The 22620-nt window shown below is 42.2% G+C and overlaps 1 protein-coding gene across 18 annotated transcripts in view; it reads right to left on the bottom strand.

Annotated features, from left to right (window-relative positions):
* The window catches only part of ncam1a (neural cell adhesion molecule 1a), a 178397-nt gene that overhangs the window by 20729 nt on the left and 135048 nt on the right, over positions 1-22620 (bottom strand). For 6 of the 18 annotated variants that reach the window (XM_028984173.1, XM_028984175.1, XM_028984174.1 and 3 more), the window contains 5 exons: positions 21905-22055; positions 19373-19557; positions 18231-18327; positions 16151-16318; positions 14259-14384 (listed from right to left, as the gene is read on the bottom strand). In XM_028984173.1, coding sequence (XP_028840006.1) covers positions 14259-14384; positions 16151-16318; positions 18231-18327; positions 19373-19557; positions 21905-22055 — 727 coding nt within the window. Of the gene's footprint in view, positions 1-6545; positions 6549-7659; positions 7708-12120; positions 12157-12522; positions 12538-14258; positions 14385-16150; positions 16319-18230; positions 18328-19372; positions 19558-21904; positions 22056-22620 lie in introns of all 18 variants that reach the window. The other 12 variants (XM_028984163.1, XM_028984176.1, XM_028984168.1 and 9 more) reach the window with 8 other exon arrangements.

Genomic DNA, 22620 nt, shown 5'->3' with positions numbered 1-22620 from the left:
CTTTTTTTAGAGAGAGTATTTAATTAGGCCCTTTAAAGCTGAAGTTAAAGATGCTGAAATTGCAGCACTTTGCCAGTGGCATCTTAAACATTCAGATGCTTTTAGAATGAATTTAGTTCTCTCACTGTATGTGTGTATGTGCTAGTCAAATGTAAGGATACAAGTAGAAAGTGTTGATATGTAGATGTAATTACACATCTATACATAGTTATTAGCTTCAAAGTCTCACTCCCTGAGGTAAGAGGTATGGGTTTATTTGTAGTATGAGGGGTAAAGTATATGTACATGTGGACCTATTTTCACAAGCACACTAGGGACCATTTTTAAGCATTACTAGAAAAATCCCAGAAGGGACAACATATTTTTGCAGAACTATCAAAGGCTGTTTTCTCAAACTAAAACACTTTTGATTTAGTTACACTGTAAAAAGTGAACACTGGCTAGACTTAAACATTTTTTATCTAATGTGTAATCTAATGTGAAAAGTGAAATTGATTACTTGATTTCAGCACAGCACCCAGTGCACACGATGAAATGACGTCTCTGCATTTAATCCATCCCCTGAGGGAGCAGTGAGCAACCATGAAAGGCACCCGGGGAGCAGTGTGTGGGGACGGTACCTTGCTCAAGGGCACCTCAGATTTGAACCCGCAACCTTTTGATTAAGGGTCCACTTCCTTACCTGCTACGCCACCACTGATCTGTCACATCTAATATTTTAGTATGGTTTGGTTGGTTTATTTACGTTACGTCAATGCTAATATATCAGCACAGATTTAGTCGCCAGTGTTCACATTTTGCAGTGCATTAGGATAAAGGTCATGACAACATTTAGTAAATATTTCTTAGGTTTCTCTGTCAGTACACGAAATGTTTAGGATGTCTTGTAAAGTAAAAATGTGTGTGTATGTGTGTGTGTGTGTGTGTGTGTGTGTATACACACACACACACACACACACACACACACACACACACACATATATATATATATATATATATGTCTAATGTTGGGCTTATGTTTGTGTTTTGGTGTGTAGGAGGGTCAACGCAAATTGGTGTGGTGTGTTCAGAGGGAGACTGCATGTTGTGTGAGTGTGTAGCTGTAATGAGAGCAGAGCTGATGGTACAGGAGAGGGCTCTTCTGTAATTCTCTCTCAGGAGACTCTTGTTATCAGGCTCCTTCTTACTTCTTAATGAGGACCCTGTCTTTAATTAGGCTGATTGGAGTTGTTCCTCCATTACATGTAATAACATGACCAGGCCAGAGTAGAGGAGATGGAGTGTGTGTGTTATTATGGCTGTTCGGCTGCCTGTTTGAGACATTTGTTGGCCACCTGAGTCACGACAGAGTCGGGCGGGGGCTGTGGGACGTCAGTGCCCTGTCATTTATTTTTCCTAATCTAATAAACTCCCCCTCAATACCCGATGTGACACAGAGAAAATGAAACCCTGAAACTATTTTTAACACATCAGGACGGCACCAGCAGTGGGGAGAGCAGATAGACTTCTTCTCCCATCCGTGCTGATACAGAGTAATCTGTCTGACTGCCTTCACATTAATTATGCATAATTCATGTTTCTTGGCCAAGGCTGACAAGTGCTTCTGTGTTGGTATACACAGGTCTACTCTCTCTCTCTCTCTCTCTCTCTCTCTCTCTGTCTCTCTTCTCCATTCTAGCTTGGCTTGCTTGAAAGGGTGGCTGCAATGTAGAACATTTCCACATTAACCCACATATGTTGACATATCCCACTGTGTGTGTTTTTTCCCTTTCTTTTTCTAGGACGACACATCAGTTTAAGCCCTCTGAACCTGAACATGGCTGCGATGGAAATTGGGTTGCAAAATAAATGTAACGCCTAAATTTTTAACCCCTTTACATACACTGGTTGTCCAAACATACTCAAATTGTTCAGTCTAAGGCTCAGGATGGAATCTTCTAAATACCATGTGTTATTACCACTAGACTGAAATTAAAAATGAATCATTATGTTCAAAGTTGTCTTATATTTGGGCCAGTATGATATCTGTTTTTTTATATAGCAAGCTAGTTTCTTGGAAAACAGTCATCTTTCCTCATGATAACTCCCATTATGTGAAATGAAATAGGGCTGGAGCATATGTGACATTGATTTGCTGAAAGCTATTTTTATGTTGAAACACCACACCCCTCGAAACATTTCTATGTATGTATAAGGGGACATGCATTAACATGGTGGTATTCATGGAAACGGTGTCAACGCAGCAGACATTATTCAGAAACAGTGGGCAGTAATTAACAACCCAGAAGCATGTTTGATTAGTCAACAGAATGTCTCGATGCTGAAAATGATGTAATGATCTTGAGACAGAAGGAAATGTTAGACCATTCTTGGTTAGGTGAAGCTTTTCCAGACACTACAAGAAAAGAAAGCAGTTAGTTGCACAGAAAAAGAGGGCAGACACACAATGAGATGCTCTACCATGCAACACTGATATTGTTCAGTACACACTGTTTCTGGCTAAGTGGATTTCTAATTCTTCTGACAGACCAGATATTGTTGCTAATAGAAGGATAATGCTTTTTGCACAGAGCCCCGTTTTCATCCGAACGAAAAGACTCAAGATGCACTTTAAAGATTTGAAAGGATGGCGAAGGCTGCGAAAATGGTGTAATTTACAGCAGGGGGTTTTAATTTCTCCCCAAAGACACAGAATGAGATGGATAATAACTTTGATAATTTCCCATTTTGCTCTGTGCTGCTCATGAGTAGTTTTGTTGGCAGAAAATCTTTCACTTTAGCCTTCAATTTCACATTTGGAGGGGAGAGAGTTATTTAAACGATTTTGTCTTATTTTTTTTCTCATTGATTGCATAAGTACATCAATAATACCATCATTGTTGCTGTTCATCCTGGAATATACATTTATTACAGGTAAGGCTAGCATTATTCCAGGCTCAACAGCAACCACGGGCATTTCAGAATACCTGATTAACAACACCGAAGGTGGAACAGGATGTTCTTGAGACAAAGACAAATAGGGCAGAAGACAGGACATGCAGACAAGGAGCCAGACGTCCCCATTTCAGGGATGAGAGAGGGAGAGAGGGAGAGGAGTGAAGTGTTTAAATTTGCATGCATTCATATTGCGGCCAGAGTGCCTTGGTTTGCCTTTCTGTATCATCACTGCGGGCTCGACTCACAGTTTAGCCCGCTTAAAAAAACAGGAAGAACATGCCAGAGCACGATGCGCCGGGCCGATGTGTGAAAAGAGATGGTCAGATTAAAAGAAACAGCAGCTGGAAATGGTTATGGCTTGTTTCTCAATTTAGGTGATGGAGAGACTACAAGGAGGGACCCATAGCTGTAGCGGTGGAGAAATAAAATCTATACTAAGGGCAGGAAATAAAATTTTACTGGCAATCGCTGGAGATGGAAATATCGCCCTGCCGGGGCGACAAAGCAAACACTTTTCATCAGAGAGCAGCTATTTCGCTTAGTCTGCAGTGATTATGTGCAGGTTTCATAAATGTTACCGTCATGAAGCAATGCTGAAGCATGTAAGCTAATAAACAGTGACTATGGGACACATAGCTACTAAGTAAAAAAATTTAGTCCATTTTCTTATAAAAATATATTACAAGAAAACATGAAGCAAATGCAGGATGATGTGCAATGCAACAACATACACTGCAGGAATTGTCCAACAAAAAAAAAGTGAGCCTTAATGGCAAAATAATGTCACCACAACAAAATATCGAAATAACCTCATAACAGTGGAGAGCTGGACAGTGTTGATGTGGGTTATATGTGGTCCCAGAAAAAAGCTAACCCTCTTTTTATAAGTGACTTTGACTGTTGTATTTTAATAGTGCCAAACACAGTCTTCAGTAATGTACGTTTGCTGGGACTCTCCGAAAATGAATTTCTGGTTAAATGTAAAAACGTCTACTAATTACCAGGCTTGCACTCCCTTGTTTGACCCAAATTCATTTCCGAGGTTACAGAAGACGTACACCATCTATTATGGATGATATTGCGAACTGCTACCAGCCACCGTGTTTGGCACTATCAAAATAAACCAGGGCGAATGACAGAAGACAGAGCAACAAGCAAAAGATTTTACCTTCTGTTCACCAGCGAGGACGACATCATCAGCACCATGCAAGAGCCACATGACACAAGTCACATGATACGCACGTATGATTGGTTGACAGGAGAGTGGGGGAGGGGGAGGAGGAAGGGGGAACAGGAATCACATGGAAAATACAAAACATTAAAAAATGCCAACATGGGTCACAAAAAACGAAACAAAGACGGTTAAATACCAAATAATACAAAAACAGACAAAACACAAGCCACGATAACAGCAAAACACAAAAACAACAACAAACAAAAAAACACATATTCAAAACTGAAATATCAAAACATCTAGACACACTGAATATGCATTACAGCACGGACAGCATGATCCATTAAGCAATTATAGGACATTTTCCACAAATGTGTGAACATTAAATTCTAATGGTGAAATGGGAGCATTTTTTCCCTCCAATGAAGGACATCAGATGCAGAAAGTTAATCAATTTTGCAGTCCAAATTGCTTCATGAATCCATTTAATTAAAATAGCATTTACACTGATTGTAAATGATTTCATTTTTAAAAAAATGATCTCAGTTTGTAAGACAGAAAACAAAGCCAACGTGAGAACACAGTACGCACGTGAGTGGATTCAGTCACATAGTCGTACACACAACAGAACAGGGTTAATGCGGTGACAATGGAACCGGAGGAACTCAGGACTTTGTCAGACTCCAAATCAGAGTACATCACATGCTCCACGGACCAGCAGGATGGTTGCACAAAACAGAATGACCGTGTGAAGCTGGAGGTAAATCAGTGGCATGGTAGATGCTCTAGAACTCTCACGAAACTGTACAAGACGGGCCGAAGGTATCAGCTGAGATTACACCGACCTCACCGTGGGCAAGTGCATTGCAAAAGCCCCACACCTCCAATGGCCAGGGTCTCTTTGTTTCAGACAGTGTTCATGGTTTACCCTGATAATAGAAACATAGTGTGTGTGTGTGTGTGTGTGGGTTCATAAGGTGAAAGGGTCACTTTCAATAAAAAAAAAACAAATCATTGTGCCCTGCATCCATTAAAAAATGTTAATTTAACAAGCTGCCATGCATTTGCACACATCCAGACACTCAAACATGTTTTCAGGCCCCATCACACCCTCACAAAAGACTTGTTGTGCTTATCCATTATGGTCATTAGACAATAATTTTAGACAATATCACATTATGTCTAGGCTATTATACACAATTTCCTCTGGAGACACAAGGAGTGAAAAGTCCTTTTCTTCCAGTTTTTTAGTGAAAAGCTGCCATAACACACCTTGTCACACAAATCGCAGTAATCTGACAGAAGTCTGCTCCTCTACACTTGTAAAAGAGAGGTAATGTCAGTTTTCAAGACCTTCAAAAATGAGAAAAACCAAAATGCCCCTCCCAAAGCCCCTTGCAAAAAACATCGCTGTCAGACAAATCTAACATTTTTTATGATGGTCCAGAATCACATCCCTTTATGACACACACAGAAGTAATCTGCTGTCATGGTAACTCTCACAAATGGGAAAAAGACAGTGACAAGACAGTTACAGGGATGCGGAAAGGCCAAGTAATGGTGGAAAAATGGGATTTAAACCTGTAGGAATTACATCCAATTTATCACATAACCATGTAAAAAAACAGCTGTGGTTCAGCAGGTACCAGTCGGGGGGCCATAATCAAAGAGGTGCAGGAAGGGGTTCTAATACTGGAGGAAAAAAACAATGATTCAGCCGCCCCCATATTCTCACACTGATCAAACAACATATGGTTCAATAATTAACGACTTTTAATGGGCCACACAGGAAGCACACGCTGAGTCTCAAAAATAGGAAGAAAGAAACGGAGAACACAAACCTCTAGAGGCCAAATCAGTAGATTTTGAGGGGAAGGGTGCAAATTAGTGCACAACAACACACTCCTGTGAACAGCAGCAGCGGTGCATTTCTTGTCTTGGTACCGCTGGCCTAGATTCAAGCTGATGAAGGGTGGAGGGCACTGTGTGTGTGTGTTGCTTTAAAAGATCATTTAAAATGTACTAGTGAAAAAAATCAACAACTCCCCCACACTCATCTGTTGATGTCCTGACTGTTCTGACAGGTTTAAATTGTGCTATTCAACGAAACATTCTGACAAATTGTCACAAGCAACCCAGGGTGCCATGCCCTTTGTGACCTCTAGGGGGCTGCGGAGCACTATCATACCCCCACAGAACCACCAGCAGGAATGAAGTGAAGTGATTGTCACTTGTGATACACAGCAGCACAGCAAACGGTGCACACAGTGAAATTTGTCCTCTGCATTTAACCCATGACCCTTAGTGAGCAGTGGGCAGCCATGACAGGTGCCCGGGGAGCAGTGCCCGGGGAGCATTTTAGGTTAACCTACTTGTGCTCTGTATCTCACCTAACTCAGTGGCACCTTGGCGGATCAGGATTTTAACCGGCAACCTTCTGATTAAGCGCTAGGCCACCACTGCCCCAATTAGACCTCATAGACCTCACTCCTAAAAGACTGTGTCCCGGCATTTTAGGTTAACCTACTTGTGCTCTGTATCTCACCTAACTCTGTCTTTTATACTGTATCGTTATGCTGCTCCTGCACCGTGTTGTTCTTTTTCCCATTGTACCTATTGTCCTGAGGATAATTTCCTCCATCAATAAGGACCCCAGAGCCTGGCTTCCTCCTCATTCTCTGAAGTAATACTGCTTCCAAACATGCTGCAAGTGTGGGAATTGGCAATACTTTATAAAGCCATCTGGTTTTTACATCACATCCAATATTTTTTTTACCAGTTTTACACTTTTACTTGTTGATCTGGTTAGCCAATGGTTAATCACAGAACCAGAGTTGTTTGCATGTTTATTTCTACTTATCAATTTACTGCATGTCTTTTTCAGTTATATTATGTTATATACCAGGGATTTATAATAATATTGCAGGGATGTTTTTGCCATTATTTATACAGAACTTATTATTTTATTAAAAAACTAAATATCTTCTTCTCTTGAGGCAGTCAATGAGAAACGTTTACGAACCCTAGGACAGAAAAAGCCGAGCAGTGTCCATGGGAAAACCCACAGTCATCTCTGCTGGAGTTTGGCTTTTTGGAGTCTGTTGGTGGTAATGACCTGAATTTTCACCCACATTCTCTACCCAACAGGGAATCCTGGCATTCACTGGAGACAGTTGGGGCTGCGTGGAAGGGCTTTAAGGTTCTCACGCCCTGTTGGCTCAGTCCGTCATTGGACAGGCACTGCCTCACTGCGTGTTCAGGTATGACACAAAGGTGACGTGTTAAAAGTTAAGCCAGGGTTAGTTAAATGGAATTCTACACTACTGTGGGTGTTACCAGAGAGGACAACCAGACCAGTACCATGCGTCTCAGCCCCCCACAGGCCTTTGGACTGTCGCCCCTCCCACTACTGCTGTGTTTCTCTCTAGGCGTCAGCTATTCTGGGTTTGAGTGACTGCGCTACGGGTGAGACAGACAGTTCTTTAGCAGGCAAGGAGACGTTAACGAAGAGGACTAAAACACACCGCACACACTGCCGGCATACTCACTAATGACTGGAGTGGTTGGAGGGATGGGGGTGGGCGTCGCTGAGGTAACTGTAAGACGGTGAGAGAAGAGTCAGGACACAGAGCTGGGGGACAGCGTGGCCCGCCACTGCAGTTACTGATTCGGCTATGGCTGAGGCCACCTGGCTCACCGGCGATCCGTCGAAAAAGTATATACAAAGGAGGCCATTTCTCATGGGACAGGCAGAACACATTTAAACCTAGCAGGACAGGTAATAGATAGTCGAGCAGCAGTGAACACATCTCGGTGTCAGTGGTTGATGATGTGTCCAGGTTTCCTTCAATAACAATTTTTATGAAAAAGCAACAGTCATCATTCACATAAAGTTTGCTCTAATGCAGAAAAGGAGAGATGCTGATGTATAGATATGAGACACTTCTGAGTGCAAAGGTTTCAGATATTTGCTGTATCTTCACATGACCTAGTTTCAAAGCTTGTTTTAGCTCAGAAACCTAGTTGCGAGGCAGATCAGATCTGGGATGGTGACTGAAGCGCGAGTCGGAGGCTTGAGATGGCCTGAACATGTTATGCTTGGGGTACAAACTGTGAGACAGGGGGTCATAATGATAGAAACTAAGATTTGATCATATATGCAATGTTTCAAAGGAGATGTTCCAAAACACCTGTTTTATATAGCAGTTAATGATGCAAAAATCTAACAGAACTCAATTCTAAACAAAAAATGGCCAGGCTACATAAACTCTATCACTGAAGTCAAAGATTTTCTCATTTTCTAAACTTAGAAATCTAAGTTAGGATCCTATCCCACCAAAATTTAGGAGTGAGACCGCACCTGTAATATATGTCGATATATTACAGTATATATCCCCAACAGTTGATATACCTCCCAGTTAATTGATTTAAATTAACAACTAAAGCTAAGGAATGCCTCTAAGCACCATCATTATTAAAACAATAACATATGTAAATTCGCAGCAGCCATGATGGTGTGTTTAATGTGTGCATGGAAGAAGCATCAGTGTTGATTGCTCCTTTAGTAACATACGCTTTGGCTTTAATTTAATGTTAAGTAAGTGTAATGTTGTCCAAAATCTGTGTTTAAATCTTTGTTTAGGATTAGTGACCTTTTTCATTAACCCCCTTGTCACATCTGCCCCCTTCCCCTCACATAAATGCTGACTCTACATCCCAAAGGCATTCCCTGCAGCAGCAGATAGCAGCAAATTCAACAGAAACACTGTTTGTGATGTATATGAAAATGCAGCAGTTTCAATGAGCTACAGTGGGTTACTGTTCCTGCAGTGGGTCTGTGCATTCACTACGTCAAGCAAAAAATCAAAACACACACACACAGTCACAGTCGCTATGTCTTCACTCAGTTCAAATGGTGATGGCCCTAAGTAAAGACCCTTAAAATAAACACATCAAATTTGAAAATAATACCGAAAGCTACATATTCTCAGTAGGGCGTTTTTGTGCCTGTAATGCCTACTGCAAGACTCAGATCAGTCTGCCACTAAGGGGAAAAAATAGCACAGTCTTATTAAGTGTGCATGTTCTCAAGAACAAAATGGGTTTGGGGGAAAAAAATAACAAAAAAAGGATGAAAATCTGTCTTGCTTCAGCGGCCCAGTGATAGCACATGACTGTGTGTAACATGGCGTAAAGTGCAGGACGGGAATAAAATATGGCCACTGTCTGCGGCACTGCGGCCGGTGCAGGAGCAGACGGCAGCGCCATTAAAGTGTTGCGGGGGCCAGAGATGGGCTACTAATGGGCAGAATAATTAGCAGGAACACCTGGTGGGATCATGGCCGGGCTGCGGTTTGGCGGCGTGTGAGGACGATCCAGGAACGAAGGCAGCTGTGAGTGCAGCCGCTTGGCAGAGATGTGGCTCGCTCCGGCTGGAGCATCACTCATAAAAACCTGAGTGAACTGTAAGGATAGAACAAAACTCTTCTGCTTTGTTGGAAGTCTGTGAAAACTGCAACTGCTCTGCATGGCCACCGGGGGCCAAATCAGCGCTGTGTTACTGCGATCCCCCACTGTCTCATGTTGTTTGTGTTCTGGTGGAGAACGGAGGCTTTTTCGGGGCCGCATTCAGCGGGTTTATCCTTCCCCGGATCAGTTAAGAGTTGTTTTCAAAGGAGATAGTAACAGACACTGTGCTGACCTCGTCCCTCTGAGACTGCCGGTGGTTTCTCCGGGGATCCAATCCTGACCCACTCTGTTGTGTTTTCCTGTTCTTATCCAAGAGGTGGTTTCCTATTCTTCTATTCAGTGGGATACAATTCCTGCTGTGGTGGAAATGGGATTTTTCCCTGACAGTAATACAGTTTGTACCCCGAAGGGGTGAGCTGGTGGGCCGGTCACTGGAAGACAACAGGGTCTTTGGCCAGCCTAGCAGGATATCAAGAGCTATGACTGGATCTGGATGAGGCAGAGACTTATGTCTCCAGGTTAGGGTAGATGAGACATCACCTCAGCACTGTTACCTTAATCCGGACACTGCTGCTAATATGACAGAATACTGCACCTCAGTCACTGCAGTCAGCAATTTTCTCCCACTAAGATGAATCTGACAGCTCCTTTTCACTCACCACTCATACACTGACTGTCCTTACCTGGAAATGTTAAAGCTCTGTTGAGATATGGAAAAAACTCTCCATGGCTACAATCTCCAGCAGTGCGGCCATGGAGGGCAGCTGTATAAAATAACCCCTGACAGGATGAGCTCTGCCCGTGATGCTCGGCACAATGGCCTCTGCTTCTACACCCATTGCCGCTCTCTGCATTCAGACTGCTGACCTTTAAATGTTTCTCGGGGTCTGCTATACTCAGTATCATTAAACTGAGGGAACTTTCATTTAAAGCCCATTGTCAGAAACAAGAAACCCATGGCCTGTGGGTAAAAATTAAACCCTTTAAGGATTCTGTTGCAGCAAAATCACAAATTTCCTGGATATGTTGACTGCCTTGAATAGAACTGTTATTGTTGGACAAGACGGCTTGATGGTTCAGGTTCAGCATGAAATTATTAAGTCTCAGAGCTCAAAGCTGTGGTACAACATCAGAAAACTATTAACCTGTGACTAAATATTGTGCGGTCATAGATGGCGCAGGGCTTTATAAAATATTACTAATGTACCTGTTAATTACAAGTCTCAGTGGAAGAAAAGTTAGCATTTTTCTTTAGCCAATTGTGTATTTTATGATTCTTACGTCAGACCCTATTTATACACGGAAAAATTTCATCAGACTGTTCAATTTATTCATGAATTTTTACTTTTTTGTGGGTGACTCTGTGACCAAGAATCTCACAACAGGTAATGATGTTGCACTGTTTTCTGCCTTTTCCCCCTTTCTTTTAAGAATGGAAGCCTGTATAAAGAGAAGGAACTCATTCTATAAGTACTCCAGGTTATAGGACCGTGTTCCACTGTATGCGTGGGTACTGAAGACCTGGTCAGCATCTCGCTCATCACCACTCCCAAACCCAGCAATGTTATATATCTCCAGAAGAGCACTCCGCAAATGTCATTAGAGTATCTGGGGCTAAGCTGCATCTGCTTACTGATTTCATTATGGAGCAGCAGAGGTGAGAGAGAGACGCCCGGCCGTGGAGAAACCTTGCCCCAACGCCGTCATGCTCAGATGAACCTGGGAAGGGATGATCTGCCAATTGAATTACACCCTGATGACAATAAAATGCATTATCTCGGCCAAATCCGAATACTATATCCAGCTTAACAACCAGAGGAAATACATTATGTAAATAGTCGTTCGGAAGAGGCAGGGCTCACAGCCCCCCTGACACTACCCAAAACTTGTCTCCAGTCGCCTCGCTAATTATCCTTATTTACAACTGACCCCAGACATCCAATTAAAACAGAGCAAATTAGGTAATGACCCTTCTTCAAATAATAGGACATGATGTTCAAATTGGAATGATTTTGGGACGAACTCTTCATGAAACACAACTAATTAGAACTTCTTCAAACCTTGACTATATGTCTATATAAACTGACACTGCATGTGTTGTGGTCAGTAAGGGGCCCTTTCTGCTCTGGCAGTGGGAGTATAAGCATTGTAGAATTGCAACAGTCCTTGATTCATTTGAAAATGAGATTTCATTAAAAAAAAAAAGGATTCATCGTTGACAGGTTATTGGCTTTGTTTCAGGTTTAAGACCTGTGATTGGTTATGAAGGGAACAGTGGTTGTTATCTGAAGAAAGGCCTTAAAGAATAAAAGCAGGGCGAAGAGATCATGCTGGCTACATCAGGCTATAAAAGAGCACTTAACTATGGCCACATCTATACAGCGAGGCAAGGTGGGGGGTAACGAATGTGGGGTGGGGTAGATGGGTGTGGGGCGGGTCGGCTCAAAAAAAATTAAAACACTAGGGAGATCTCACACTAACACTCTTGGCGCATGTATTCCAGTCTATTTCAACTCCCTTAAATCACCATTCCAACAAACCTGTATCCGTGCTAGAATAATGAAAGGGTATTCCATCTGGAGAAGTGTTAGAAAAAAGAAAAAAAAAAGGAATGAAAGAGAGACACTGCACGAGCCCTTCAAAGTCCTTCCCGCTGAAAAACGCTTCCACCCTTGCTTGAAGGACATGAGCGAACAGCCTCTTAATTCAGTTGGAAAACAGAATATTTGAAATCCAATTTTCCTGTGCCATGAGACTGTGGTAGAATGAGAATACTTTTAAGTCTTCATTCAAATTTTCCAATTTAAGCTTCTCTACCCTTGGCTAATACCTTTTTTTCACCCTCTTTTCCTATTGAGAAGACGTGGAATAACTGGATGGCATGAGAATAAAACAAGTCCAACAGAAAAGAAACACAAAGATCAGGGAGATGGAGCACTTACTTGTGAAAGTATAGCCTGAGAGGTCCAACGGAACAAAAATATGATGAGAAACATGAAGACAGGAGAGAAAGAAAAAAAAAGATAGAGAACAAATGTGAAGAACAGAACATGAAAACACACACACAAAAAAAATGCACTAGAAGATGGTGGTGGATGACTCTGCCGTTCCTGCTTCAGATATATGCATGTTTTTTTTGGCTCTGGGTGTCGACTTCAACAGCATTTCAGCATGCAGAAAAATGCACATGGCAGTGCTTGGTTAAAAACGGCTCTCAAAGCTTCATTAAAGCGCTGAAATGGAAAGACTGAATCACCCACTTTGCTCTCTCTTTTATTTATTTAAAAAATACATAGTCTGACAAAAGGAGGGGAATGCTGGTGGCGCTGGAAGCACAAAGCGTGGAAAGGCAAATGCGAGTGATTTAGCAAGCCGGATCGGAATTCGTAGACCCACCTGGCCCTGGCGCTAAGTGCTGCCAGAAACCTCCACACCACCACTTAAGCATCCAACTAATAGCTTAACAGAAGTTCAAATCGGAAAGTAGATCAGGGAAACTTGGACAAAATAAGACCGTTACTGCTGACTACCTCAGTATTCCATTGCTATGTTTTGAACTGCTGCTATGTCAGTTTTTTATTATTATTGTTATTATTAATATGATTTTAAGAGCAGAATTCATGGAGATATGCAGAGCAATGCAGGCAGATTTATTTTTTTTCCCCCAGAAAGAGATCTGCAGTGATGAGTCAGCTCAATAATATCTCCAGAAAGAATCTTTTAATAAAGGGTCGAAAGAGAGACAAACCACTGTTTTGGGGAGATGTTTATTCCCGGGTGTAACTTAACCAAATGCTGCCGCTGCTCAGCTGAATCATGAAAATGTTCCAACATTTTTAATCTCTGCTGGCAATGACGCTAAGGCAAAGAAAAAATACACTCATGCACCAGCAGAGTTTTCAAAAAAATTACAATTTCTGTAAATACCTGGACAAAAGGTAGCAATCAAGCTAAATTAATTCCTCCACCTAGTGGGAAGCATCCTGTCACACATCCTGAACTCTTATAACACAGTCTTAAAAACACCCTTCACTCCGAGCCAAACCAACCATGCCCCAGCTGGCTTAAATAAAGTCAAAATCCCCAAGAATGCCCCTGGTGATAGCTGCTGAGATGGAGAGAGCTGATGGACAAGGGAGTGCAGCTCTAATCTGATTTCTTGCATGGAAAAGCAGGTGAGGGTGAAGATAGGGGTAAAGCTGGGGGCACCAATGGCCCCTTTCTCCCACACATTTAAAGCTGAGACAAAATGTGTGGCACTAAAACTGAAACACGCACACAACCACACACACACACACACACACACACACACACACACACACACACACACATAAATAGAGAAAGAGAGCAAAGGAGTAAAATGGTCAGAGTGACAAGGTCAGAGGCTGCTGGATTTGGGAGAAGAGGTGTCATCACCTATTGATGCCCATTTCCAGAAGTGCAAGTATGCACACACAGACACACAGACACACACACACACACCAAATTCACTGAAATGGAAAGAGCTGCCACTGAGGTGTCTTCCGTGGTGTGCACCCTGCTGTGCTGGGAAACTGGAAGAGGTGAGGTGTTGTTAGCAGGGAGGGGGAAAGACAGGTGCTGCTGGGGTGGAGAAGGACACGGAGGAGGTAAGGAGGGCATGAAAACAGCATGGAGTTCAGAGGAGCCGAGGACTTACGGACAGGCGCGGTCTTAAAGTTTTCGGGTGCAGAACTCTCGCCCTCGCCTTTCCCATTGATGGCAGACATCCTGACCTCGTACGTGGTCTCTGGCTTCAGGCCGACGATGGTGATCATGTTGAGGCCTGGAGGAGAGAGTCAGAGAGGGTCAGAGGACGGGCTGTGTAATTCTCTGGACCTTTTCTATGGGGAAAAGTGAGACTTTCCAATTCACACCAGCAATGTTTGGAGTGTTTGGTTGGACAGATGATTGCAAGAGACTATGTATGTCTGTTTGCGTATTCTTTATTTTTAACTGATTTGAATTGGGTGGTTAATGCAACATAACAAAATGCAACATAACAAAATATAAATTGAGTGTATTTAGTGCAGAGTGTGTATGTTTTTTATACAACAGGTGTGTGTGTGTGTGTATTATGTCTTTATATTGAATATAATATAACAGAAGCTGAGAGTTGATTTCTGAGGTGTGTGTGTTTGTGCGCACATGTTTAAAACAGGTTTGACAAGATGACGGAGCCCATAGCCATAGCAGTGCCAACTGACACCTCTCTAGTGCCAGACAAGGGGGTGTACACCCACCCCCACACACACACACACCATGACAAGTCCTCCAAGCACTGTTACTTAACATATGACTGAACCCACTCCCCACCCTCCACTCTGTGTGCTATTTTTGTATTTGCTGTGCATCGGCTGTTCGCCCTTGCCAATGGGTTTTCAAATAAAAAATGAATCCCTTCCTGAATGCTGAAAAATGCTGAATGTTTGTCAACACTTTGAAATTGTCCAGCTTATGTTTCACTCATTTCATTGACTGGGTCCTCTATCTGAGTCGCAGCAGCCACCGAAATCCAATACTCAGCTCCTGGATTTAATAGACCACCCATGATGGCTTTATCTCAAGCTAAATAACAATTTTTAAACAAAGCTTGCTGGGAGAACTGGCACATCCCTGAATCTCCAAACTCTGACTACAGTGTTTTAATAAAGTTGGGAACAGTAAAAAATTGGAGAAGTGGATGCCAGTAATGGGAACTACAGCATCACTGTGTCTGCATCGGTCAGCAGAGTTCGCTGTTCCAGAGATAAATTGCAGCACTGCTCTCAATGCCCAAGGCCTGGCTGAAAATGTCTTGTTCTACCCCTCTGGCCATTTTTCTTTTTTCTATCCCACTTTATCTCACTTTCTTTGGTTTCAATTCATGTGATTCAATCTATGGCTGAAGTAAGAATGTGCCTACAACTGCTGGTTATTCATTCTGTGATTCCAATAAATTCTGAGATATTTGTTTTTTATGCTCATCTCAGGGTTTTTTCATACTCATTCTGGATTTAAACTCACGACCAGCAATATGTCACGTATATAAAAATCAGCTATGCTCTTAGTGGCAGTTAAAAAATATTGCACATAAACAGTAAACTGGTGCATTATGATGATGTTACAGGATGACTTCAGGTTTATTATTTCTTGATTGTGACATTTATTTAGCACACATAGGCAAAAAAAAAAAAAAACACAAACATGATGGACATGTTAATAGCGTTAATAAAGTAAATGTGTTAACAATTTGTCCCAAAGTGGTTCCAAGTTGAACCCTTTGAACTATCTATAGACAGCGATTCACATGGTTAGAAATTCTTAAAAGAAATGTGAGTGCTTGGTTTTGAAGTATAGTGCAACATTCAGTTAAATGGGTGTGAATTTATATGTGCCCCATGATCTATCACACAGACGCACAGCTTCACTCCATGCTTTCCAGCAATCTGTGACGGCCCGGGGTCATTTAATAAAAATGATGACACTTGAGTACCTTTTTGTTTTAAAACCATGGTTGGGGCCAAATTATGGCTTTTTCATACCTACTACTGTGCCACGTGATAGACTCACCGTCCTCTGCATCGTACTCTCTGGTGTTCCACTCTTGGCCCATGGCGCGCCACTCAGCCTTATACTTGAGGATGGGCACTCCCCCGCTGGAATCAGGCTCATCAAATTCCACCAGGGCCGTGCTGGAGTAGGGCTCCACCCGCTCAATGGAGGGCATTGAGGGCACATCTGAAGCAGACAAGGGCGCAAGAGAGTCATCCACAGACGCAACCATGGCCTCACGCAAAGTCAATGAGCATCAAATGTCAACAGTGCTGACAACCATCATCCAGCAAAGTCTCAATTTGTGCCGGAGGGAAAGTAATTACACATAGCAAGTATAAAGCATACGCACATTATGATACACTCCAGGTTAAAGCTTTACATCATTACTAAGAGATGAAATTGCAGCATGGATGGAAATAATTAAGCCAGCATAGAGGAAACTGGAGCACAGGCAGAATACGACTTACAACTAACACTTTACCCTGACACAGCACATCGCCCAGAAATAAAACCTCTGTAAAAACACCGCAAAACAAGCTCTACTGTACAGGGTGTAACACAGCGAAGTGTGAAGACTCCCGACTGCTTCCGCAATACAAAAAATGAAGTTTGGTTGGAAGGCGCAATAAACAAAGGAAAACCTTGACGCTGTCGAGCTCCCCCCTCAGGGGGGAGATTCTAAAATGCTGATCTCACAAATCCAACAGCGAGCATCGCATTAAAAGTTCAGAGTGTGAAACAAGGGCGTTGTTGTGACTCTGACAGCGGCGGAGGAGCTCAATCACCGTCCCGACGGCGTGTACACTTTCTGACGCTCGATACTTTTTATGGGGCACTAAAAGCAAGCACTGCCTTGGCAGTTAATGACTGAGCTGTCGAGTCGGAAATTACAGCCACACTGCTCACAACGTGAAGGCTGTCATCAGAGAACACAGGACAGGGCTTAATTTAAAAAAACGTAAGGACGCAGCCCCACCTGAAGCATGGGATGCGGTAAGTTAATGTGCGTACACTACTTATTGTGGTATATGGCAGTAGGAGACTGGGTCGCTCTTGTTTTCTAATATGTACGCAAACAGGGAGAGGAAGCTGCCGTGGGTTCAGGAATATACTTTCGCAGCATCAAATTAATTTCACTTCCTAAAAATGATGCTTGTATATTTAAGTGTCTGTTAAAATCCTGTTATGAAGGAGGTAAATAAAGTGAATTGCGTACAAAAGAAGGTCAAAATATATCAAAGGTTTTTGCCCAAATTAGCTTTTTTTGCCTGATGTATTTCTAAGGACCCAAATTCCTACTATTTTTAAATTCCTACTTTTTGTTCAGTGATGAGCAAACTGTCATTTTAAACAATTGACCAACATTTTGAGCATAGTAATTCACTTCATAATAAGGGACCCCTTAGTGGGAAGAAATACCCCAAAATAAGTTAATATCATTCATTATAAAACATAATATAACTTATTTTCAAACAAATGTTGATAATTCGGCACTCTTGATCAGTTTGGCAAAAAACACATAACCTGAAGAGACAGGCTTTACGTTTAGCTCAATACAACGTTGTGAATGTGGTTTATAAAATGGTCACTGATTGTGTTCCACACATTGTGAAGTTTTCTCTCATTCGTTACCTATCAGTGGGGAATGACTGAAATCTGATACTAATCTGAAAAGTCTTGTATGGAAATATTCACACTAGCATGTATCTAATGTAGTTACAATCTCCTTATGAGCTGATAAACCTACAATGTTTGTTGGTTGTTGAGGATAAAAAAACAGGTGCTTCCTGGCCTCTTTGGATTATCACTCATATACCTTGTTCTTTTGTTGTTATGGTTACAGAGCTTTGTTCGCTTATTTATAGCACATTACTGATTTAATTTGATTGGGACTACTTGAATCTGAAACAAGAATTAATTCAGTCCACTGGGGGAAGTATGTGTAGAAATATATTTTATTTGGCCTAGTATTTTGCATTTTTCCATCTGGTACGGTGTACCACACTGTGACTGCTGAAAAAGCGGCCTCCGCTGTCAAACCTGCCCCGAGCAGCGTGCTGCTGTCAGCCTCTTTTCTTGTCCCGTGGTCACTCACCTGCTTGGATCAGCAGGAATTCTTTGGACTCGGAGCCGATGCTGTTGGCGGCTGTGCAGTTGTAGCTGCCGAAGTCGCTCTGTGATTCGGGAAGGACCTGTGGAGAGACAGGCCGTCACACATTCCTGTTTTTGGACTTTTTTTTTTTTTTTTTTAATACATCTTTTTTTTTTTCTCGCCAGCCCTTTATGCCTCCCAGTTGGCCCTGATCTCGCTCAATAGTTATTGAGTGACAGAGAGAAGAGTTCGCAAGCAAGGGAGAGGGGGGCAAAGACAGATATAAAGATAGATGCCACCATGCTACCATTAGCCTCAGCCTCCTGGGAAACACTAACAGCCGCAGAGCTCTTTAGATCAGAGAGAACAGCATGAGGGGGACAGAGAAAAAGCCAGATCTATATACAGAAAGACACAGTGAGCGAGAGAGATGAAAAGAAGGGACGAGCAAGAGGCACAGACACCACTAAGGCCATCTTCCACACATCTCACTCTGTGTCGGATTTTATTCGGCACCTCTGACCTTGATGCCGCTGCTGCATTGCACCCTGTGAGTCACACATCTGACTTTAAAAAAGTGCAAAATGTACATCAGTACCAACTTGCTGCTTGGGTCAATAAGCAGAACACATGTGCTGCAGAGTCATTAAGCAAATGTGATGCCTGCCTGAGATTTAAAAAATATGTATGTATGTAGTAGGGTTATAAATAAGTATAAATATCAAAACCTTTGCATTGTGAATACTTTTGGTATTCAGCGTAGTATCAGGAAGCACTGTTTACTGGAGCTGCACTACAGTGGATGTGAAATCAAGTTCTACAAAGCTTTAGAGATTTTAAATGACACACTACATTAGCCCTTTCCATGTCTAATCTTAACACACATATTAAGATATACTGATTAAATAGTGCGCAAATCAATTGATTGAATATTTCATGACCTCCCTAATATACAGCCATTGCTGCACTGTATGAGAAATTTGATTAGATATGACAGTTTACAGTATGACAGAACCAGGTGCAAACTACAAAACAATAATTCCAGATTTTGGTATATCTGAATAATGCTCTAAAGTGCTAGTCCACATGCTAGTTACACAAATAACTATAATAATTCATTAAAGGATCACATGGTTGCAAAATACCTCCAGGAAGCTGACAGCAGGAGTGTTGTAGATCTTCACGTTAGAGCTGTTGCCGCTCGGCAGCTGCTGACCATCACGGAACCAGACCACCGACGCCCCTGGGTGGGCCAGGACCTCACAGCTGATGTTGGCTGCATTGCCCTCCCATGTGTACACCGCCACGGAGCCCTGGATTTTCGGAGCGTCTACATACACACACACACAGGAGCCACGATGACCAAAAAAAAAAGAATATGTTTTACACTCTCTAATGTACACCATTACTCCATGGTCAACAATTAAAAAAGGATAAGCTTTCACAGACAGTGTACAATGTCACTGTGCCCTGTAATAATAGAGTTTCAAGTCGAGCCAGAGTAAACATTGTGATAGAGCACCAATACTAACATTGCAGCACTTTCTAAAAGAAAGAGTTTACCCTCCCGATTGAATAGCAGTTCCAGCCCTAATTTCATCTATCGGTTCTCCTTCATGCCCTTTGAGCACAGCAGAGAGCACACTTCCAGACCCCCGGTGCACATTCTAGGTAATTTAACACGCCGGCGCGGGGCTGATAGACACAGAGGAGTCAGCAGATCTCCTGCGGTGCTCGTCCGATAAGGCACACTGGCTCTCCAATCTTATCTCCGGTTAGGAGACCCTCTCAGGACCGCAGCCGGCAAAGGATCTCAGTTCACTTAATGTTGCCTGCCTCGCCGTGGTAAATTCATTTCTTATCGTGGTTATGGCAAAAACAATTACAACTGGCGTGGTATGCTAATGTAGCCGCGGCCGGTGTGGGTTGCAGCAGATGGCTGGAAAAAACTTCAGTGGTTTAGCAGAAGTTTAATGTTTAATCCTGCTTATCGGTATCTGCAGCACATTGCAGCTTCATCCTTTATATACACACAAACAGTTATAATATATGGCCTGTGATCTAATCTACGCTGCACAAAAGCACCTTTAAAAAAAATTACTAATGACTCTGAAACACTCCACGCTCTCAAACAAAGAACTGATTACTTACAAGCTGGCCCTGGTTTACTGCAATTCGACACGATTTTATCAACCGCACATTGTGATGCTATCTCAAATAGGAGCTTTTTTTTTTTTTTGGACCAGGGAAATTAATCCAATTAGGGTTTCACTATACACCATGTTTATTTTATTCCATGTTTCTCCACGTTCAGGGAACATTAGAGTGTGAAACGAGATAAAACCCAATTCCACCCTTGCTCTAGTGTAAATCTTTTTGATGCTAATCATGCGTGTGGCCCTCTGTAAATGACTGGCGTACTGATTTAAAAGCAATTAAGTAAGAGCAACAGTGTGCGTTTTGAAGGCGCTTGAAAGTTTTCACCTTATCACCAAAATGAAGAAATACCAAACTGGTCTGGCAACCCATCTAAGAAAGGTCTTTATGATCAGGATCAGTCAGGTGTGATGCTGTGAGCACAACCAATTCCTCCTATGGACCTGTTGAACATACCATATTGTACAACGCTGTGATAGGCTCTTAAACTGGAGCAGCAGAAAAACTTGTTCAATGTTCATAGGGTGGTAATAGCCTAGTGGGTAGCAAACTCGCCTATGAACCAGAAGACCCGGGTTCAAATCCCACTTACTACCATTGTGTCCCTGAGCAAGACACTTAACCCTATGTTGCTCCAGGGGGACTGTCCCTGTAACTACTGATTTGTAAGTCGCTCTGGATAAGGGCGTCTGATAAATGCTGTAAATGTAAATGCATATGGAGTGAAATAGGCAGTTGGTTATTGGTTGTTATTGACATGAGGTCTTATCTAAAACAATGGCTATAGGATATATTATATTTTTTAGTTTTGTTATATACAGTCCAAAATGCATGGCTCAGTCAACAGCATGTTCCTCTGGTCAGATACAGTGGCTGATTATAGTATTTTTCAGCCAGTGTGCTTCATTTGTAACTACATTACATTATAAATGATAAACAATGTGTTCACCTGTGTCCTGGTCCCTGGAACAGTGTAATCTGATGTTTGATTCAATCAAATGAAGCACGGGTGAAGTTCTAACTTTTTACTTTTTTTGACCAGGTCTTAAAGGAAAAAAAAAGGTAAAAAAAAAAAAAAAAAAGCAAGGGCAGCCGCTTGCTCTATGAGGCTTTTACTTTACTTTACTTTACTTTACTTTATTTAGCAGACGCTTTTATCCAAAGCGACTTACAATAGGAAGACACCAGCAATTCTCGTTCAATTTCTATAGAATATCGAGTTTACAAACTAAGAGCCCTGATAAGGCTTAGACTTGTCAGTGAAGAGCATGCTCGGAGATTGTTGGGTGCTAGACTAAGAAAAATTATAATGTATTTATACATTTTGTATTTTGATTCACATCAAATTGGTTCACCCAAACAGCGTGGTAGAGTCCGTATTCAACTGTTTGCTTATAACACGGTGCACATTTTCTGAGTGAAATAATTTTGAAGAGTGGCACACACGCAGCATTCACTGCATTGATCCCTGTATCATATTGTAGAGACAGAGCGAGAAAAGGAGAAAGAAAGTTGCTTACAGCGGACTTCCAGGTACATGGTCTTGCTGTCCTGACCGATAGAGTTGCGTGCGGTGCAGAGGTACTGTCCGGCGTCGGTGAACTGGACGTATTTCAGGATTAAGGATGAGACCCGTGCATCGCTACGTACCACAACGTTACCATCCAGACTCTAGAGGGAGAAAGAGAAAGGAGAACATGTAAACACCTTCACTTGGTAAAACCATGGTGGTCTGGAGCCCACAAATGTACTTTTCTTTTTGCCAGAGACTGTGAAAAAAACTATCTATCACACTGATGGGGGACGGATCTATTTCTGTTTTCCTGTTCACGAGAATTATGGGATGCCGGTGGCCTGGAATCCATAACGAAGCTCTGGGAGCTCTTAAAGGTATAGACTCACTGTTGCTCCTGTTTAAAAGCACAGCTGGGAAAAGCAGCCTTGTATTCACATTGTGCTCAACCACACACACACACACACACACACACTAAAGGACAATATCTATTTTCAGCTGCATCTCTGTTTAACAAGGCGTGTCTCACCTTGTATTGGCAACACTCATTTTCAAGCAGCTTATATGTGACTGATCTTAAAACAGACATGGCAATCGACCCAAATCTGGTGCTGTGCTCAGACTGCAGATTCAGCACATGGGAACACAGTGCTACCCATCAGCTCTGAATGGCCCAGTCGTCCATTCATAGTCAAAGCTCATGAGCTTTCACAGGCTTCAAGG

This window comes from Denticeps clupeoides, chromosome 6 (genome assembly GCF_900700375.1).
Source record: "Denticeps clupeoides chromosome 6, fDenClu1.1, whole genome shotgun sequence".
Taxonomy (NCBI): domain Eukaryota; kingdom Metazoa; phylum Chordata; class Actinopteri; order Clupeiformes; family Denticipitidae; genus Denticeps; species Denticeps clupeoides.
The sequence above is the reverse complement of the archived record's forward strand: the minus strand, read 5'-3'. Positions and strand labels throughout refer to the sequence as shown.